Genomic DNA, 18,796 nt, shown 5'->3' with positions numbered 1-18,796 from the left:
ACAGAATCGGAAACAGGCTCCAGGCTCTGAGCCATCAGCCCAGAGCCCGACGCGGGGCTCGAACTCACGGACCGGGAGATCGTGACCTGGCTGAAGTCGGACGCCTAACCGACTGCGCCACCCAGGCGCCCCAAGTGTTTTTTGTTTTTGTTTTTGTTTTTTTATACTACTATATAATGAGCGCTTACTATGTACCAGGTATCACTCTGTATCTGAGGTTGGCCAATATTTTCTGCAAAAGACCAGAGAGTAAAATATCTTAGGATTTGCAGGGTGTACTGTTTCTGTCACAACTACCTGGCCCTTTTGCTCTAGTGCAAAAGCAGTCCTAGCAACTGCGTCAGTGGATGCATGGAGCCGCACGCCAAGAAAGCTTCGGCTACAAAAACAGGTGGTAGGCTGCCTTTGGCCCACGGGGCATAGTTTGCCAATCCCCATTCTGTATGCGTAACATCTGTTAATTTATCTGCGTACGAGCCCTATGACATAGTTACTATACTCTCATTTAATAGAGGAGGTGACTGGTGCACAGAAGTTTGAATAATATGCCCAAAGTCATACTGCCATTGAGTAGCAAGGCTGGGCTCTGACCTTGGCAGTTCATACTGGCCACCATGGCAGCTCCCAGCGCGCTTTATAGGGTACAGAGCCCGGGCATCGGCATTGGTTCCAGGGTGGTTAAGAGGTGACCAGCAGGTAGGCCCTGGGTAACCACCCAGAGCTATAGAGGAGGAGCAGCCATGGAGGCATTTGTGACCTTGTAAACATTCCCCAGGGAGTCTGGGAATCATGAAAAGAAGGGATCTGGTAAAAGACAAACTTTCTGCAGTTACCCTGGGAAGCTGAACTAAAGTGAAGGGTGACTGGCCTCGAAACACCGGCCTGATGTTAGCTCAATCCTTCACTTACCAGCTTTCACAATGAGGAAGTTCTTTCTGATAGCTAACCTACAGCATTCTTGCTGTTATTTAAAGCTACTCCCTCAGTTTTCCTGTCTAGTGAGAAAAGCTGCTTTTTCATGGGTCTCTCCCACCTGAAGACCTCATCCCGGCTACTTCTTACTATCCCCTTTCCGGAGAGGCATGAGGTGCAGCAGGAGGGCTTTGGAGCCCTCAGGCTGAGCTGCCAAGCACAGCTCTGCCACTTACAAGCTGTGTGACCTTGGGCACATGTCATCGATGCCCTGAGTTTCACTCAGAAAATGGAAGTGACAGCACCTCCTCCCATCCCTGTCATGAGGAATAAATGTGGTAGCGTAAGTAAGATCAGTGCCTAGATGTGACAGACTCCCAAGACAGGCTGGGCCCTGGGCCATTCTGAGCTAAATTGTCTCAATCCTTTCTCTTGCGGGCCATTTGCCAACCTTTTCGAGCAGGGTCTCCCTTTCGCCTCGCTGGAAAATAAATCCAGGGTTCCCCGTGTGTCTCCGTTTACTTCTAATGAGATATGCGTGGTGATGCGGCATTTCGTTTCAGACTGGCTTTTACCTCTGAAATCCTATCATCCCAGATCAAGTGTCACCTTCTCCCTGGTGACTTCCCCAACTCCCAAAGCCAAAAATAAGCAGAGAAATAAACCATTCTTTCTTCCTTCACTCAACCAATGTTTCCCAAGCATCTTGCCTGGGCTGGGGTTGGTGCATCTGTCCAGGCAGCCCCTATGGGGAGGGTGTCTCTCCCCACAGGCTGTGCAGTTATGTGCTCCTTCTGGGTGACCCTCCTTGAGGCTGGAAATGGCTCCTTGCTCAGCCCCGTACCCTGCAGAGGCCCTAGAACACTGCCCTGCTTGCAGTAGGCTTATGCTTAAAAAAAAAACCAAAAAACAAAAAACTTCTCCAGTGATAATCTTCACGTTAATCTTCACTGGAAAACAAGCGCTTGGCTATTATTACCAACCCAAGAGGCACCTGTGCTTCGGGGGACAGTTATGTGAAAGGAGAACACTAAGTTCCTGCAGTTCTCCATTTCTCTCCAGGGTGTAGTAAGTTTTCGGACCAGGCAGCTTTGCATACTCAGTGTTACTTGCACACCTTCCATACTCAGGGTTGGGACACTCCCTCCTTCATCCTTGCTGACGGACACATTGAAGCATCGCACCCAAAGGTTTATCAAGAGCCGGGGAGGTTCTTAGGTGACTGCCAGAAGGAGGCACAGAGGAGTCACTTGTAAGATTGCACCTGAGGGTCCCTCCAAGCTGAGTGTGTAAACAGACCATGCCTCAGAAACCAGCCTAGAGGCTACGCCAGCTCACAGGCTAGGGGATGGAATTGTGAGCGTGTGTGAGTACAGAAGCATCTCAGAAAGCAGATACTCACATGAATATGGATGTGGGCGTGCATGTGTATATGTGCATGTGGGTGCATAGGCACGCCCTCCTTCCTGAGGAACCAGGACAGAGCACAATGGTCAGGCATTCCTCTTCAGTCTTGCCGGCTGCCTCTAGCCCTGCAGTGTGCCGTGCTCGCACGACACTTGCTCACCAGATGCTCCTTCTGCCCCTGCCACCCAGCCCACTCACTTGATCTGCTTTTCTGACCTGCTTCCTCACCTCAATTCGTCCTCTGCTCCCTACTCTTCCTTCCAACGCTGATCCTTCTGATTCCAATGACCACATTCCTTTAGCGGCCCTTCCTCTTCCTAAGAATCTGAGAAGGGTATTGATTCAGGAATGCCCCCAGAGGAACCCCGACAACAGTAACAGCCGTGTGTTGCCAACGGTAACGATGGCGGGGGGGTGGGGGGAATCTATTGATTTTTTTCCTACCAACCACACTGGTCCTTGATCTACATTTCCCATGAGTGTGGCACATGGAACCTTATCAGATATTTATCTATGTCAAGACATATTGTGTTTTCTTTAACCACTAAGCCTTTTATCCTGACGAGGGGAAGAAAAGCACGTTAATTTGGCATAATTTGTTCCTGGCAAATCTACATTATTTACTTTAAAAAAAAAATCACTGCCTTTCCTCAAGGGCTTTTACACAATGTCATGATGTGCAGTGTAGGGCATGCAATACCTGGTATAAAATAAACATCCGCAAAATGACCGGGAAAGTGCATGCAATGGGAACCGGGAGACACAAGTTCTGGTCCTGGCTCGGTGCCTCCTGCTCTGTTTGGGCCACTGTGGAACGGTGAGTTTCCCCTGCCTCATTTGTAAGTGGGGGGTGGGGTTTGGCTACATCAGTGTCCCATACACACACACACACACACACACACACACACACACACACCCCAGGGTCCCACGTAGGCAATATGGCAGTCTGCATGCCAATTTGAACAGAGACAGGCACTCATCCACAATCAGACTTCACCGTGTCTACATTTCTGTTAGGTGTCTACATTTCCAGCTGATTTATACCAACAGGTCATTACCCCTATTCCCCCTCCCTTGGTTCAGACCCCTAAGCCCCTCTCCCACATCCCTCTGGCCTCCCTTTCTCCAGTGTTCACACTCCATTCACTCTCTATCCTGCAGTTGAGATGATCCTTCTAAACTGCTCATCTGATCACCTCAGGTTTGTACTTGGAATGCTCCAGCAGTCCCTGCTGCCTCCAGAATGAGGTCCTAACTCTTCAGCTGGCTCACACTCGTCACACTCTGGCCCTGGCCTGCCTCCCCAGCCCCAGCCCCCCTCATCAAGGTTCTTGGGTGGTCCCCAGAACATACCAGCCTAGGTGGTCATTGCATAGTTTGTCCCTTGGCCCCCAGTGCCCTTTCATGCCCTGCCCTTTGCCTGGCTTGCTCTTATCTGTCCTCCAGATCTCAGATATCACCTCCTCTAGGAAAGCTTTCTCTAGTCCTTTCCCCCAAACCCTAGGTGAGGTCTCTTCCATGCTTCATTTCTCTGTATTGTAAGACCCTGTCTAATTCACTGTCTCCTCCCAGATTCATAGTTCCACAGTGGTAGAGACCATGCCTTACTCGTCATTCTTTAGCATCTAGTCCAATACTCGGCACTTAGTATTCACTCAGTATTTGTGGAGTGAATGTGAACCAATTATCTTGGGCTAACTGAAAACTCTGATTGGTTTTTATGTGCATCTTTGATTAATAACAAAGGAGAAAGATTATTTCATTAATGTATTAATTTGTTAAAACAAATCTTTTAAGCAGTGGTGCCCATGGAGGGGGCAGAATAAAAAAGAGTGGTAGAAATCTAGAGTATCTCTACTATAAGGTCCCTTCTAGCTAAAAATTCCAGAAAGCTATTTGTTGTAACCTTTTGGCTCAGGACCAGGAAAAATATCTAGAAACCAGAAGGGTGATATAAGGAAGAATCTTTAGATTTGCAGGTCATAGAAGAATAGACAGTTACTCAAGTCAGAGCCACCAATTTGCCTCTGGGCTTCCTGGTGGCCAAAGCCAAAAGGGAAACAGTCATTTGCATGACTGCCTCAGACTTGCTACAAAATGTCTTTGGGGGGGGGGGGGGGGAAAGTTTTTGTTCAACAACCTTCAGAGTCACCTTTTCTCACTTCTCCACTCCTCATCCACCTCCCAGAAGGTGGAACACCCAGGAACGGCCGCTGCTACGACAGCACTAGGCACCATTTGCCAATGTCCTTGTTCCCTGCTTTAAGTAAATCTCACTTTGAACATAAGGAGCCTTTCCAGAGTGATCAGCCCCTGGAAGGTGGGGGCTGCCTGAACCTTGCCCTGACTGTGCTGGTGTCTGGACGGGTCTCATCCAGTTCATCCAGGAGTCACCCAACTGATCTAGTCACCAGTTAATGATTGCAAAACCATTTAAAAAGTTAAGATGATTTAAACAAACCATTCCGAATTACACCAGTTCTGAGTCAGCCTTTATAGGCAGAAGGAGGTGCAGCTGGCGTTTCTTCCTTCCTGGTTGGCATAAAATCGAGTGCTTGTGAGGAAATCGGGGAGCTTGCTTCTTAAAGAAACACTTTTGTAAAAAAAAAAAAAAAAAAACTCCTAAATTACTTTGTTTATGAGTACGTGTAATATTATCAAACAGAAAGCATACATGAACCGAAAATTGGAAAACGTTATAGTTTAAAATCAAATATGATGACCCATCATTCCCGTATGCTGTGTTGGGCAGTGTGCGTGCCAGCCATTATTTTTACACTTTTTTGCCCCCACTGTTTTTACTGTTGAGTTATCAAAAGTAGTCATTTCAGCTCCTTTCCTCGTGTTCTTAGCATGTAACAGGCTGCTTCTCAGTGAGTGTTTGTGGAACAACTACCATATTTCATTGCTTCCAGACACCATTGATGGTATGTCCCTATTTCAGAGATGCTAAAATGTGCATCTGAGAGTCAAGCCATTATGGTCTTTGTCCAAGGCAGGCACTTGGCCACATGGGGTGGCCCCTGGAAGTCTGGCTGTCCTTCTGGGCTTCTGTACCCCTCACCCCTGTGGGTGCCGCTGCATAGGACGGTAACAGAGCAGGAAGGAAGGCCCTCCCGCCCAGGGGATTGCAGAAACGGTCTCGGATCCATTCTCTTCTCGGATCCATTCTCTTCCTCCCGGAAAACCAGACTTTCCAGTCCCTGCCTAGAGCCTCCTTCACACACCTGCTTTGAATTCAGCCTTGTTTTGCTTTAAATCTTCCTTTGAGCCAGTTTACCCCAGAGGCTCCTCTCCGTTCAGTGCTGAGGCTGGGCTGCCAAGGGCTTTCACCAGCTCTGGGGGGCCCTGTTCTGCGCTCACCAGGATGCCTGGGGCACAGGGCAGGAGGCGCAAGTCTGAGCACCGCAGGAGGCCTGATGGGGCCCCTGAGGAGACCTGCTCCTAGCTCCAGTCGGTCAGCCAGCTCTCACCCTGCAGTCCCAAAGCTTGACTCTGCCTCAGGTGGGTGAGGGTTTCTGCCTGGGGCTGGGCTTACTTAGCTCCAATCCTCACAGCCCAGCCTCAGGTTTCTGCCCAGGTTCAGACCTCCACCCTGGCATCCTAAATCGAGGATCAGCCTTGGCGCTTCCCAGGGGCTGGGTCGGGAGGCCAAGGAAGCTGCAGTGACTTCCCCTGTCTGGCTGAGGTGGCTATGGCTGTGGAGCCAGGTATCTGGTCCCTAGAGGCCAGAAAAGCACCGGGGAGATGACGTCTGACTTCTCCCTGGCCTAATGGACAGAGCTAGAAGGAACATTCTGGCCTGTGAGGAGCTTGTGTTTTTCGCCCGGTCCCTTTCTTTCTCACAAAGGAAATGTCCATTTGCTCAGAATACAAAAGGAGTACCTCCTTGCTATTAAAAGCTCAGGCAATTCAGAAAAGCACGGAAGAAGCAACCCCCTCCCAACCCAGCTCACGTCTGTTTGGTGCGATAGGGTTTACAAGGCATTTTCCCACATATTAGCCAATGTAATTCCACTCTGTGGGGTGGAGGGAAAGAAAATGGTGATTAGCTGTATTAGGGGCTCACTATGTGCCAGGCTCCACTAGGCTCTTTCCACACGTGATCTTACTCAGTCCTCCATGAAGCAGACCCGTGCTTCTCAGACACCAGTGGGCCTCAGGATCCTCGGGTGGGCTTCCCCAAATAGATGGCTGGGCCCAGCCCCAGTTTTTTAATTTGTAGGCAGATCTGGGACGGGCCTGAGGTTTTGCGTTTCTAACAAAATCAAACACGGTACTTTTGTTACTGCCACAGAACCGGAGCTGAAGAGGTTGCGGTTTCCTCCCAGCCTCCTTCATGTGTTCCTCTTCTAGTTCTTTCTTAGTGTTTGGGAAGGGCATCGCGAGTCCCAGGTGACGCTGATGCTACTGATCTGAGAATCACGGAGTAGACGCTATTACTCCCATTCGGTAGTTGAAAAAAACTGAAGTTCAGAGAGGTTAAGTTCCTTCCCTAAGGCCATTCAGCCAGAAAGCGGCCCAGCAGATATTCACGGAGGTCTGCCTGGGTCTGGGTTCCATACACTTTCCACTTCTTCCTCCTGGTTTTCTGCCTCCCCCACTCCCGAGCCACTACACCTGCCTTTAGGAACTAATCCTGGCTTCCCTATGGTACTACCCAGCTGGTAAGGCCAGCCATGAACACTAAAATGCAGGCATTTTGGTAGCTACAGGCCAGGATCCCCCCGAACACACAAACCTCAATTCCACAGCTCAGAAGAGATGAGAAATAAGTATGTGTAGGCAGACCATACCACATCCTAACAGACCCTGGATGTCACAACCTCAGTTCGAAGTAACTGGAACAACAGCACAGATTTCATAAATGATAGTGGGTTGGATTGCTAGCCTCAAGGGAAATCCCTAAGGCATAGGGCTGGGGATTCAGTTCCGTGGTATGAGAAACATGTTCCAGCCTTTTCCTGCTGTCTCTCCTCACAGTGCTCTGTGCCTCTTGGCATTCACCCTCAGGACAGCAACTGGAATCGGGGGCGGGGCAGGGGGGGGGAAGTCACTGGGGTGTTTGGAGTTGGTTGGGCTCTTATCTTTGGTAAAGATAAGAGCTATTTTTTTTTTTTTTTTTAGTTTATTCATTTATTTTGAGAGAGAGGGAGACAGAAAGAGCAGAGGAGGGGCAGGGAGAAAGGGAGAGGGAGAGAATCCCAAGCAGGCTCCAAGCTCAGCACAGAGCCCAACATGGGGCTTGAACTCATGACCACGAGCTCATGACCTGAGCCAAAACCAAGAGTCGGACGCTTAACCAACGGAGCCACCCAGGAGTCCTAAGACAAGATCTGTTCTTAACTAATTGCACGTGCTTCCTACCTGTGTTTTAAGTTCTCCCTTTATCTCTTAGTCTGCTTCCCATACTACATTTGAGAGTGAGGTCACAAGTTGCCTTTATCTGTACTAAAGAATAGAAAGTGAAGAGTTTTTCCCCCAACCTCCCCCTTGTTTCGTATCTAGCCTGTAGAGTTTGGGAAGGCCTTGGGAAGGATGTCATGTGTCAGGGAAAGCTTGTTTGTGGCAATTTAGTGTTCCAGAAGATTTGGGACAGAAGGTGGGTGGAGCCCAGAGTCGGGAAAACCAGAGAGGTTTGCCCCGTGAAGGATCCCTGCCTGATTCCCAAGGAAAATCCTTTAAGACAGGGTATCTATTGTCTGGGACCAAGGGGAGCAGCATGAGGAATGCAGTGACAGGGCCTGGATCACACGGAGTCCTGCCGGAGTCCAGGGCCTTCCGGCCACATGGCAGAGATGCTGGGCAGGAGGGCCTGTGAGGGGCTGCAGCCCACTGCCCGGTGCCCCCAGGCCACGCCACCGTCGTTCCAGTGTTCCCTGCACCAGGATGGTGGGGCTGACCCGGCGGATGTCCTGCAGGGCCCCGACTCCAGGAGAGTGGGACGCCCGCCCCATGTTCCCCATCCATCCCATCTCCTTTGAAGGCTTATCTTTTATCTCCCAAATCTCTAGCAGATGATGGTATCTGTTTCTGAGCTAGCTCACATCTAAGGAGCACCGTAGCAATGACTGCTATGCTCAGGGATGGGGCACGGCACCCGTTCTCTGCTCATCTGACGTGTCCTTAGGTCATTAGTTCCAACACACTCATCCTTTTTGGCTGCTCTGTCGTTTTGAACACACTAAGGGGTCTGGGGAGCGTTTTTGTGGGGGGAGAAGTAAAAAAAACTTCCAGGGTAAGGACGACTCTCCCAGCCAGCTGGAATTGGTTGACTCTTTTATTGAATATAACACACGTACAGAACAGTGCATGGAACATCCGTGAACAGCTTGATGAATTCTCCCCCTTCTGAGCACAGCACCCACACCAAGGAACTAACCGTGACCAGCACCCTCCTGGTGCCTCCTTCCAGTCACCTCCACCCCATGAGAGCCCCGGCTACCCTGACCTCCGTCAGCAGACAGTGACTTGAGCGGGCTGGCGTTTATCTCCCGCTCACAGGACAACCTGACTGGAAGTGCCCTCCAGTCCAGAGTCGGCGGAGCTTCCCGGGCTCAGCAGGATTGATCTGGGACTGACGAGCGGTGGGGAGGAAAACACCCCTCCCCGGCAGCTCCAAACCCCGCTGACGCACCCAGCTGCTGCCCCAGCCACCCCAGAGGGGTGCACAGGACCGGGGGTGGGGGGGGGCCATCTTGCCTATCAGAGGGTTCTCCTGTCTCCAGGCGGGCCGTCTGGGAGCTCAGCCTGGTGACTTTGTGGAGGGGGAGGGGGGAAGAGCTCTCTTTCCATGTGCTTCTAGAAGTCCTACCCTGTGTTCCAGGCCTTGGGAGGTCCCTGGTTCAGGATGACTCACCCGCATTTACGTGCAGAGTAGCTGAGGTCTGCAGCCTGGGAAAACTAGCACGTGGCATTTGGTTGGACTTGCCTCATTCAGGGCAGCCCTCACTGTTTGGAAACCATTTCCCCCGAGCACCTATGCCAGGCCCTCTGTTTCGCCAGGTGACGCTGAGCACAGGTGCCCGCTGCCAGCCTGGACCTGTCCCTAGCCATCCTTCATTCGTCCTCCTTCACTGGCCCCCACTGAGGGCTGACTCCGCATCACGTGTCCTCATGTCACTAACAGGAAGCCAGATCTGTCTTTGTGCTCCCCCCACGAATGTCACGCACCATTAGACTCTGCCCTCTGCTTCCTCAGCAGGGGGCTGCTACAGAGGTGCCGGCCAGAGCCCGTGGTCAGGAAGAAACGCTTCTGCACCGCTCCTGACGCCCCACCCCCCACACTGACCCTCCCGAGGAGCCCTGGGGCCCAGACTCTGTGGGTTCTTCCTTTGTCACGTCCCTTGCCCTGCCCTTTCCTTGCCTCTTCAGCCCCTACCACCACATTACTCTCCCTAAAACACAGATTACTCCCGGCCCTGCCCCTCCATCTATGGAAAAAGTGGGAAAGCTTCGCCCTGCCCCTGCCTGTCTCCCCTGTTCAATCCAACCTATCTTTCCAAACTTAGAGTTAATCACTCCCCTATAACTCTTTTTTTTTTAATTTTGTTTATTTTGAGAGAGAGAGAGAGAGAGAGTGTGTGTGTGTGTGTGTGTGTGTTCAAGGGGTAGAGAGACAGAGGGAGACAGAGAGAATCCCAAGCAGGCTCCTTACTGTCAGTGCAGAGCCCAGGGTGGGTGGGGCCTGGATCCCCTGAACCATGAGCTCATGACCTGAGCCGAAATTGAGTCAGATGCTTAACCAACTGAGCCACAGATGCCCCAACTCTTTCTGTACTTGTTGCCCCTCAAATACCACCTTATTTCTTGCCTCCACTCATGTGATGCTATCATCATCTTGGCCAACACCACTTCTCTGAATCCACCACCACACTGAATCCTCTCCATCCTCCACGGCCCAGGTGAAAGCCTTTCTCCTCCAGGAAGCCTTCCTTGACCATCCAGCCCTAACCCTCTCTATCCTCCTCTGAACCATCAGAGCACTGAGCCATTTATTACCTGTCAATTATCTATTTAGCTTTGAACTGTGAGCTTAAAGTATTCCCAGGTACAGACCACAGCCCACCCTTCTGATCACCCCGCACTCCGCAGTGTGCCTTGCACACAGCAAATACACAAGGGATGTTAGTAATGATGGAGCCATGCAGTGCTAGGACCAAGGGGACCTTGACCTGTAGGATCATTGGTTAATTAGCTCAGTGACTTTGCTATGCCTCCTGGGTTAACAAACATCCAGAGGCTAGCTTTTGCAAATCTAAGGCAGACCTTTTTTGGATTCTGCTTACGCTGTCGAGATCAACTCCTCTGCCTGTCACCACTCCTCCTGTGCCAGTGAGGCAGTCCCAGCCTCCTCACTATACCAGTCCATCTTGCCCATTGCTTGTGACCGTCCCTAACAAGACATTCTTAACATTCCTGTGCTTGTCAGTGGACCTGCTACTTGGCCTCCATTCCCACCCCAGCTGACGACCAAATTTCCAGTTCATTGCGACACAGCAGCTGGGCTGATTTCAGGCTGCTAACCCTGCAGGCCCGCCAGAAGTGGCTAATGTCATTCTTGAGCCAATCCCACAGAAACCCCATTGCTTACTCGATGTCCCTCTCTCTCCTCATGCACGAGGCAGGCAGCCCTCTTTCACGAAGGACTGTCACTACCCCTGAACTATGCTTGTTTACAAACATGGCAACAAGAAGTTAATCCTAGGCACACTGACAGCTTAACTCCTGGGGCCTGAGCCAAACTTCCAGAAAGGAGCCCTTTGTTCTTTGTTTTTTGGAGAGTAAATGTCCTCCAGAGGAGAAGGTCTCTCTCCTAGCCAAGGCCCTTGCAGTCTGGAGGTAACCCGGGCACATTCACCTGGGAGGTTTGGTAGAAATCCTTGAAGGAAGCTGGAAACCTTAACGCTGGGATTCACAGTTTACGTGCACAGAGCAGGCTCCTCGGCTTGGAGAAAGTGCTGCGTGGAACCTGGGTGGAACCGTCCTTTACAGAAGCCTGGGTACCCCCTTTTAATGATAGCAGAGTTGCTCTTCTCAACCCCCACCGTCACCTCCACAGATCGTGGAGTTTCTGGCTTTCTCATTAAATACAGCCATCTCCTCAAAAATAAAAAAGTATGCAAGATCTCTACTTACCAAAATAGCTCCACTTGGATCCTGCAAAGAACAAAACAAGGCAAAGTAAGTGCAACTGAACTTGAGCAAGCTAGAGAAAACTACAGATTTTATTTTGAAATGGGTGCGGTCACAAAGGAGGTGGACACCCAGGCGTAAAACGTCATTGGAGTCGGTGTCAGAACAACCGGTTCCCAGACTCACCGTGCTCCAGAGGGAGGCACAAGGCCATGGGTTCGGGCTGGGGCTCAAGGATCAGGGAGGGGGCTTCTTGATTAGAAGCCTCCCAGATCTTAAGCCAAATTTTATTTTTCTGAATACATAATAAAATTCACAAGGCTCAAAACCCAAAAGCTCCCGAAAGGTACCAGTGAAAGCTCCTCCTCCCACCCGCTCTCCCTGCTTCCATTAGAGACAGCCAGTTTTATAGTTGATGAGAACATTTTCACGGTCTGACTACGCACACACATGTAATCACGTTCTTTCTCCCCCTTTGCACACAAACGTCCGCATACTGGAAACGGGGGTCTGCATCTTGCTCCTTCCCACTGAACAGCATACCCTGGAGAGCAGTTCACCTCCGTGCATAAAGAGGAGAAAAGTCATCTCAAAAGGCATGTTCTTCGTGGAGGAAGCTGCCACCCTCACCTGCGTTAGAAGGCCAGGGGCGGTAAGAACGTGGAGAAGTTCTGCCGGGAATATAATGGAAGCCGCCTACCCCCTCCCGCTCCACGCCCTTCACAGGTAGAAGTCCTCTGTTCCCACGTCAAAACACAGTTTGGGAAAAGAGGCTGCTGGGCGGCACTTTTGGTACCCCCCCTGACACCTCCCTCGTCACCTCCAGAAGGACACAGAGACCCTGAATCGAGACTCAGGGTGTCTCAGGGGACACCGCCAAGGAGAGGGACTCTCTAAATCCTAAGTGCCTCTCCTGGCTTCTCTGGAGGCCTCCATCATTCTGGGCCCACGGGGTACAGTCGGAAGAAGCTCTCACGTCTCCTTTCTCTCCTGGGAATTGATTTGCAGTGAAGCTTTAACTGACCAGCAATCTGTTCACGTAGCACAACTGGGCATTTTCTACTCAAGCCAATGGTGATTTTGAAAAGCTAAAAGAGCTTTTTTAAAAAGGGAGGGTGCACTTGGGTGGCGCATTTGGTTAAGTGCCCGAGTCTTGAGCTTGGCTCAGGGCATGACTTCACAGTTTGTGAGTTCGAGTCCCGCATCAGGCTCTCTGCTGTCGGCACGGAGCCTGCTTTGGATGCTTTGTCTCCCCCTCTCTCTGTCCCTCTCTTGCTCATTCTCTCCCTTCCCCCCCCTCTCAAAATAAATAAACTTAAAAAAAAACTTTGGAAATCGTTGAGTCTCCTTCTCAATCTGTAGTGTGGGAAAGAAGGGGGTGTTCAGATCTCTTAGAATATCTGATGAGTACCTAAGGACCTCTTCCCCATAAAAATGCCTGTAGGCTTGGACACACAAGATTTCACATACAGTTAATTTCCAGAGGTCCACAGACCCTCTAAAACCTGCTCTGGACCCCATAGGAGTTAACAGTCCCAAAATTAACCTTCCCTGAATTAGCAGTTAGATGAAGATATTCAGAACCATGGGGAAACCGAACTTGTACACTACCCCCAAGTGTACCACTGGACCTTTTACTGAAACAACACTGCAAAGGAACAAAGGAGGCATTGCCGTGGAACCAAGCTACCGAAGACCTCAACCCTCTTTGCTGAACATTTTCCTTCAGCAGTTTTGCCTGAGGGGTTCATTATTAAAATGCAATCATGGATTTCAGAGACAGAAGAAATCAGACTGCCACTTAGGCTGGGCAGCACACTTGGAAGCTCAGGATCTAGAAGCTCACAAGTCATCGGGGAGTTTATCCTCGCCACTAACCCGGAGAGACGGGCCACTGCGGTGAGCCTGGAGACCACCAGAAACACAGCTGCTGCCCGTGAGCAGTCCTGCCTTGTCCAGAAGTTGAATTGCACCTGCCCCAAATCAAATCATAGCCTCAGTCTTCCGCGCCTTCCGCTCTCCTCCCCAAAGCTGGCCACGCTGGGGTTTTCCCTACTGTTGTAGCTTTTCTTCTGATGAGGCATCTGTGTGATACTTTGGAAAGCTCAGGGACCAGTGGTATAGAGTGGACATCTGGGACCGTAAAGCCTCGCAGGACCAAGGACTCGGTCTTTAAAAAGCAGCGGCATCCAGAGTGTGTGTGTGTGTGTGTGTATGTTTGCTTTATCTGCAAGTAGCACCTCCTGGTTCCTCGCCTCTAGCTTTAGAGGCAGGAGTCTTTTTTTTTTTTTTTAATGTTTATTTTTTTTGAGAGAGAGAGACAGAGTACTAGCTGGGGGTGGGGGGAGGGGGTGGGGGTGCGGAGAGAGAGGAAGATACAGAATCCGAAGCAGGCTCCAGGCTCCGAGCTGTCAGCACAGAGCCTGACTCGGGGCTCAAACTCACGAACCACGAGATTATGACCTGAGTTGAAGTTGGACGCTTAACCAACTTAGCCACCGAGGTACCCCTAGAGGCAGGAGTCTTAACAGACTCACCTGACCATACACAGGAGGCAGGCCAGGCCAAGGCTCCTTCAGCCACATTTCAGAGGCTTCCTGAGGGAGCAGGCTCTTCCAGAGGGAAAATTTTCCCCTTCCTGGAAAGGTGATCTTTTCTGTTAGATGTTGGAGGCTCAGCTCAGTGCCTGTTAGAACCTGCAGGCCTACTCTGTACTGGGCAGGGAGAATGCCCTGAGGGCTCACTGAGGAAGTAGTATGGATAAGGATCCAGGCCAAGGGTTCAGGGCCGGCCTGCTCCCTGTCCTGGGTGTTAGAACCTTCTCTGAGTAACTGTTGTCGGGAGGCCAGAGACTGTCTAGCTCTCCATACCAGGTTCAGACAGAGCAGGCTCTGCAGAATTCATTGAAATGTTCCCCCACAGCAACTAAAAATTCCAAGGTTTTCTCCAGAAGACACTTGACTTCACTTTATTACATTCCCTCCTTCCCGACTCAAGTCATTTTTTTCAGACATTCACCAGTGCCAAATGCTGGAAGTTTAAGTGCTCCAGGGGGAGGGCAGACCACACTCCGACCTCTTTACCTAGCTTCACCCCCCTCCATTCCCAACCTTGGGTTAATACTGACACTCTACATCTCAGTGACGTTTGCTTTGACCTTGTCCCCCAAGGCAGTTAAACAGCCAAGAAACCTGCATGAGGAATAGCAGAATAAAACCCGTGTTCTTCAACTCTGGGGGGTAGGCAGGCTGGCTACTCAGTGTGGGGTGAAAGTGAATTTTTTTACTGCAAGCTTCCCCCGCCCCAACTTGGAGAATGGGGAGGGAAGCAAGGCAAAGGAGGAGGGAAAGGAAAGGAAGAGGGAGGGCACGGAGAAGAGGGGAAGAAGAGGAGGGGAGGGCAGGGAGACAGGGGAAGAGACAGCAGGGAGGAGGAGCTGCCCCAGAGTGAGGGGAGTAACAGGCTTTCTGGAAGGCGAGCCAATAAATGACTGTTTCTCTCCCGTCTTGAACAGCTTGGAACTACAAGGGAGATTTCTAGCAAAACTTCAGGTCTTGGTGCAGCTTTCTTGAGAGGGGAATACATGTCAAAGTCTGCAACTGTAAAAATTAATTTCCACTTTTAAATAACCCCTTTCTCCCACCCACCTTCTATTTCTCCTGGGCCAGATAGGGGAAATAATATCAAGCCTATCTTGCCAGCCAGCGGATTTGAGTTGAATTAAGAGTAATGCCAAAGCTGCAACAGGTCAGCTCCCTAGACCTTCCTCCTGCCCTGCCCCACGGGTACAGTGACCTCCAGGAGAGGAGGAGGGTTGGAGCTTGCACACTGCAGAGGAGGTCCAATGTCCCACGACCACTGCTTAGTAGGGGGGGATCCATTTCCAGCCATCATAGTCACTTTCAGGCCTCCTACAAATGTTTCACCCTAATCTCGGTCCAGGAACCAGGCACTTACAGATGCCCCTACAACTTGGGACAGACTCTGTCAAGGGCAGGAGCCACCATCGGTTAGCCACCCAGAAGTTTCCACAAATGTCACCATCTACCCTCAAGAAAAGTGCTCACCCGGCAACTGGAGAGGCAGGGGACAGGTTGGAGTCCTGCTGTTTGTTCCTAAGGATGAACTAACCTTGACCTTGGCTGCTCACCCAAACTCACTGCCTTGACCTGAGCCTGCAGTTCAGGTCCTCCCCGTCTCCTATCATCCCATTGGGCACCCTCAGCCTCCAGCCCTTCGGGGTTAAGGGCCCTAATTACACTCAGAAATGAGGTGTATATGCTCTCCTGAGCGCACACACACTTCCGTTCAGGATAGTGGAGCCCTTCTGGAGAAAAACAGTGATTAAGGATGGGAGGCATCATCCCTTAGACTTGGAGGTAAAACGTCATGGTAGAGAGTCTCTCCTCCAAAGAAAAGCATCCTCCACTGTGGAAGGTTCTGCAACTGGGGCGCGGCAAACCCCTCCTGGTAACCACGCAGCCCAGAAGGCCACACTCACTTCTCTGCCATCTACACGTGGACCGAGGCACAGTACCTTAAATCCCGGTTCCCTTTCTCCTCCCTTCAGCAAGTTCCCAAGCCGCCCCTGCCGAGCTGGCGGGAGCTCAAAGAACACACAAAACATCTTTCAATCCGAAGACGACGTGCTTCCCTCAACCGCAACAGGTCGTGCCTCCCAGAAGAAAACGAATTTCCCAAAACGCATTCTCTAGATTGTCTAAAAAACACGCGTTTGAAAGTATGCATGACCTTCCCGGCTCCCCGGAATGATTTTACTTTAGCATGAGAGAGAGAGAGAGAGCCCCGCAGGAAACCCTCCGTCCAGGTGTAGCTGAGCTCCTGGACCGGGAGGAAAGAAGAGGCAGGCACTTTACCGTGGAGCGGGGCCGGGCCGGCTGGCTGTTCGTTTAAGCACAGGAGCAGGAGGACGGCGGCGGCGTGCAGGCTGCGGGGCATCGCTGGCTGTCGGGGCGTGGCGGGGGCGCAGCCTGGGCTCCCGCTCCGTCCCCTCCCGGGCTCTCCGCGCTGGAGACCGCGTGCGCGAAGCCCCGCCGCCTTGCGAGCACGTCTGCTCTTCGGGCTCCGGGCTCCCCGCGGGCTGCTTTTAAGGAGCGACTCAGCCCCAAACACATGATGTCATCGTGCAGGGGTGGGGGGTGGGGGGGAGAACGCCCTGCCTACGGGAGGTCTGGTGCCCGGGGCTGCGAGGTGAGTTGTAGCCTGACTCGAGCCGCGCTCCGCGGGGCAGCGCTGACCCGGGAATCCAGGGCTCGTTGGGAGCAGCGGGCAGGTGTGGGTCGAGAGCCGCCTGCCTCGGCCCCGCCAGGACGGGTGCGGCTGGGGACTGGCTCCACTGGTCACCGCCTTGATCTGTGGCTGCCCTTAAGTGAGAAGCGCCCTGAGTATAATGCCATACGGACAAGTGCCTCCTTCGGGACGCCCAGTTGCGTGCCTGCCTGGACCGGGCACACATCAGAGACTGGAAAGGACAGCAAAGGGGCTGCACTCCAATTCAGAATTTCCGCAGGTTGTGCAGTGCAGCCTTGCTTTTGAATTTGCACACAAAGAAATTAATTAATTAAGAATAGGTAAATAGGGGAGGCAGTGAACAGCTTTAGGAAGCAATTAGACTTTCCCTAGTAACATGTTAAGTAGACAAGGCTCATATTCGTTGGTAGTACCAATCCGTTCTCTACGAAGCTGGGGGGCGGGGTGTCCCTTCTGTGGGGTAGAAAAAGACTTCGATTATTTATTGAGTACCTTCTATGTGTCAGGCACTGTACTAGGCATTTTGCATCATGCATCAGTGTCTGAGTTCTGCTTCCAATGCATATTATCATCACCTGTTGCTCATTTCTGCCCATTTTTCTCACATATCTGTATTCTTTTCTTTTCTTTCTTTTTTTTTTGAGAGAGAGAGAGAGAGAGAGAGAGAGAAAGCTCAAGCAGGAGAGGGGCAGAGAGGGAGAGAGAGAGAAGCTTCAGCAGGCTTCATGCCCAGCGCTAGCTGGACATGGGGCTCAGTCTCATGACTGGAGATCATGACCTGAACTGAAATCAAGAGTCCCGTGCTTCACTGACTGAGCCACGCAGGCACCCCTGTATTCTTTTAAGTATGTGTATACATACATCTAGTCACATACACGTGGTTCTGATTCCCCTTTGTATTTAGTCCATGTTCATTTGTTAAGTCAAAAGTCTTACTAACCTGCTGCCTTGGTACATCTTCCTTCTGCTGTTACTGCCACTTGCCGTTCCCACATCCTTGTCGTTTGTTCTTTTGGCTTCCCCGGGCTATCTCCATGTCTGCACTGCTCCCCGTGCTGGGCTCAATTTCCTTCCTGCTCTGCGACCTTGCCTGTTCTCTTGGCTCCAGCTGCCTATAGACGCTGTATAGACCACATGGTCTGCTGAAGGGCACCCACCGGCCCTGGTACACGACCCCCGCTTTTGTGACTTGGCCCATCCTGCCCTCTTCTCTTGGCCACAGCAGCCTGACCAGCCTCCCATCTCTCCGGTCTGTGCTGACTCTCAAGCCTATGTGGACTCTCAGGCTGGCCTCAGTGACCAGTGAAACCACTTGTCCATGCAGGTTTTGGAGGGAAAGAGCAGCTTCTGTGCTGACAGTCACCAGCAAGCACATGCCACCCACATTAGAAGGGGTGCTACTGTTCTGTCCCCAGCAGCTCAGCTACTGTTTGCATTAATCAAGAGCCCTGAAGTCTTCTTAAGGAAGTAGCTACAAAGACAATCTTGTTACTGGCACTTCCAGACCACAGCAGGCTTAAGGATGACCTTTTCTGCCTCCAAATCTTGATAAAGAGCCTTGACTAAGCTCCAGAGCAGTGAGTGAACAGTTCACTTACAGTTCTTAAGACATTCCTGCCTCCGATTTGTCATCAAGGGCTTTAGAAGATTAAATGTACTTGAAGGACACAAGAGATAGGGAAGAGCTGTTGCAGGTTCAGAGATGCACACACTGAACCTGTGCAGATGAAATAATTCACCCCACGTCTCACAACGACTTAAAGGTACCCTGGGCCATGCACACACATTTCGTTACTCTCAGTTCAGGTGTTTTCCCATTATGTCTGGCTAAACATTAAGTTCAATTTCTCCTTGAACATGCATCTCTAAGTCTTCTCCAAGGATCCTCTGAGATCGAGGTGGACGGGTTTAGAAAAGAGGGGGGATTTAATAGAAGAGTAAGGCAAGATTGTGAAGTGGGTTTGGTGGAGAGAAAGGAGAGGGCTGGGATGTTCACTGCATGTCTAGAACAGAGATGTGGTTAATTAGTAAAGAATGGATAGCAATCCAAAGAGAATTGAGAATATCAACT

The 18,796-nt window shown here is 51.2% G+C and overlaps 1 protein-coding gene across 2 annotated transcripts in view; it reads right to left on the bottom strand.

The window, feature by feature from the left end:
* The window catches only part of CA12 (carbonic anhydrase 12), a 51,464-nt gene extending 35,012 nt beyond the window's left edge, over window positions 1–16,452 (bottom strand). For both annotated transcript variants that reach the window (XM_047074996.1, XM_047074997.1), the window contains exons 1-2: window positions 16,332–16,452; window positions 11,458–11,478 (exon numbers count right to left, since the gene is read on the bottom strand). In XM_047074996.1, coding sequence (XP_046930952.1) covers window positions 11,458–11,478; window positions 16,332–16,413 — 103 coding nt within the window. In that variant the 5' untranslated portion in view covers window positions 16,414–16,452. The remainder of the gene's footprint in view (window positions 1–11,457; window positions 11,479–16,331) is intronic.
* Between the last annotated feature and the right edge of the window lie 2,344 nt (window positions 16,453–18,796).

The sequence above is a fragment of the Lynx rufus genome, unplaced genomic scaffold (genome assembly GCF_022079265.1).
Source record: "Lynx rufus isolate CCGP_SWC_20201006 ecotype Redwood Valley unplaced genomic scaffold, mLynRuf1.p SCAF_13, whole genome shotgun sequence".
In the NCBI taxonomy this organism is placed as follows: domain Eukaryota; kingdom Metazoa; phylum Chordata; class Mammalia; order Carnivora; family Felidae; genus Lynx; species Lynx rufus.
Note: the sequence above shows the minus strand (reverse complement) of the source record. Positions and strands in the feature narration are given on the sequence as shown.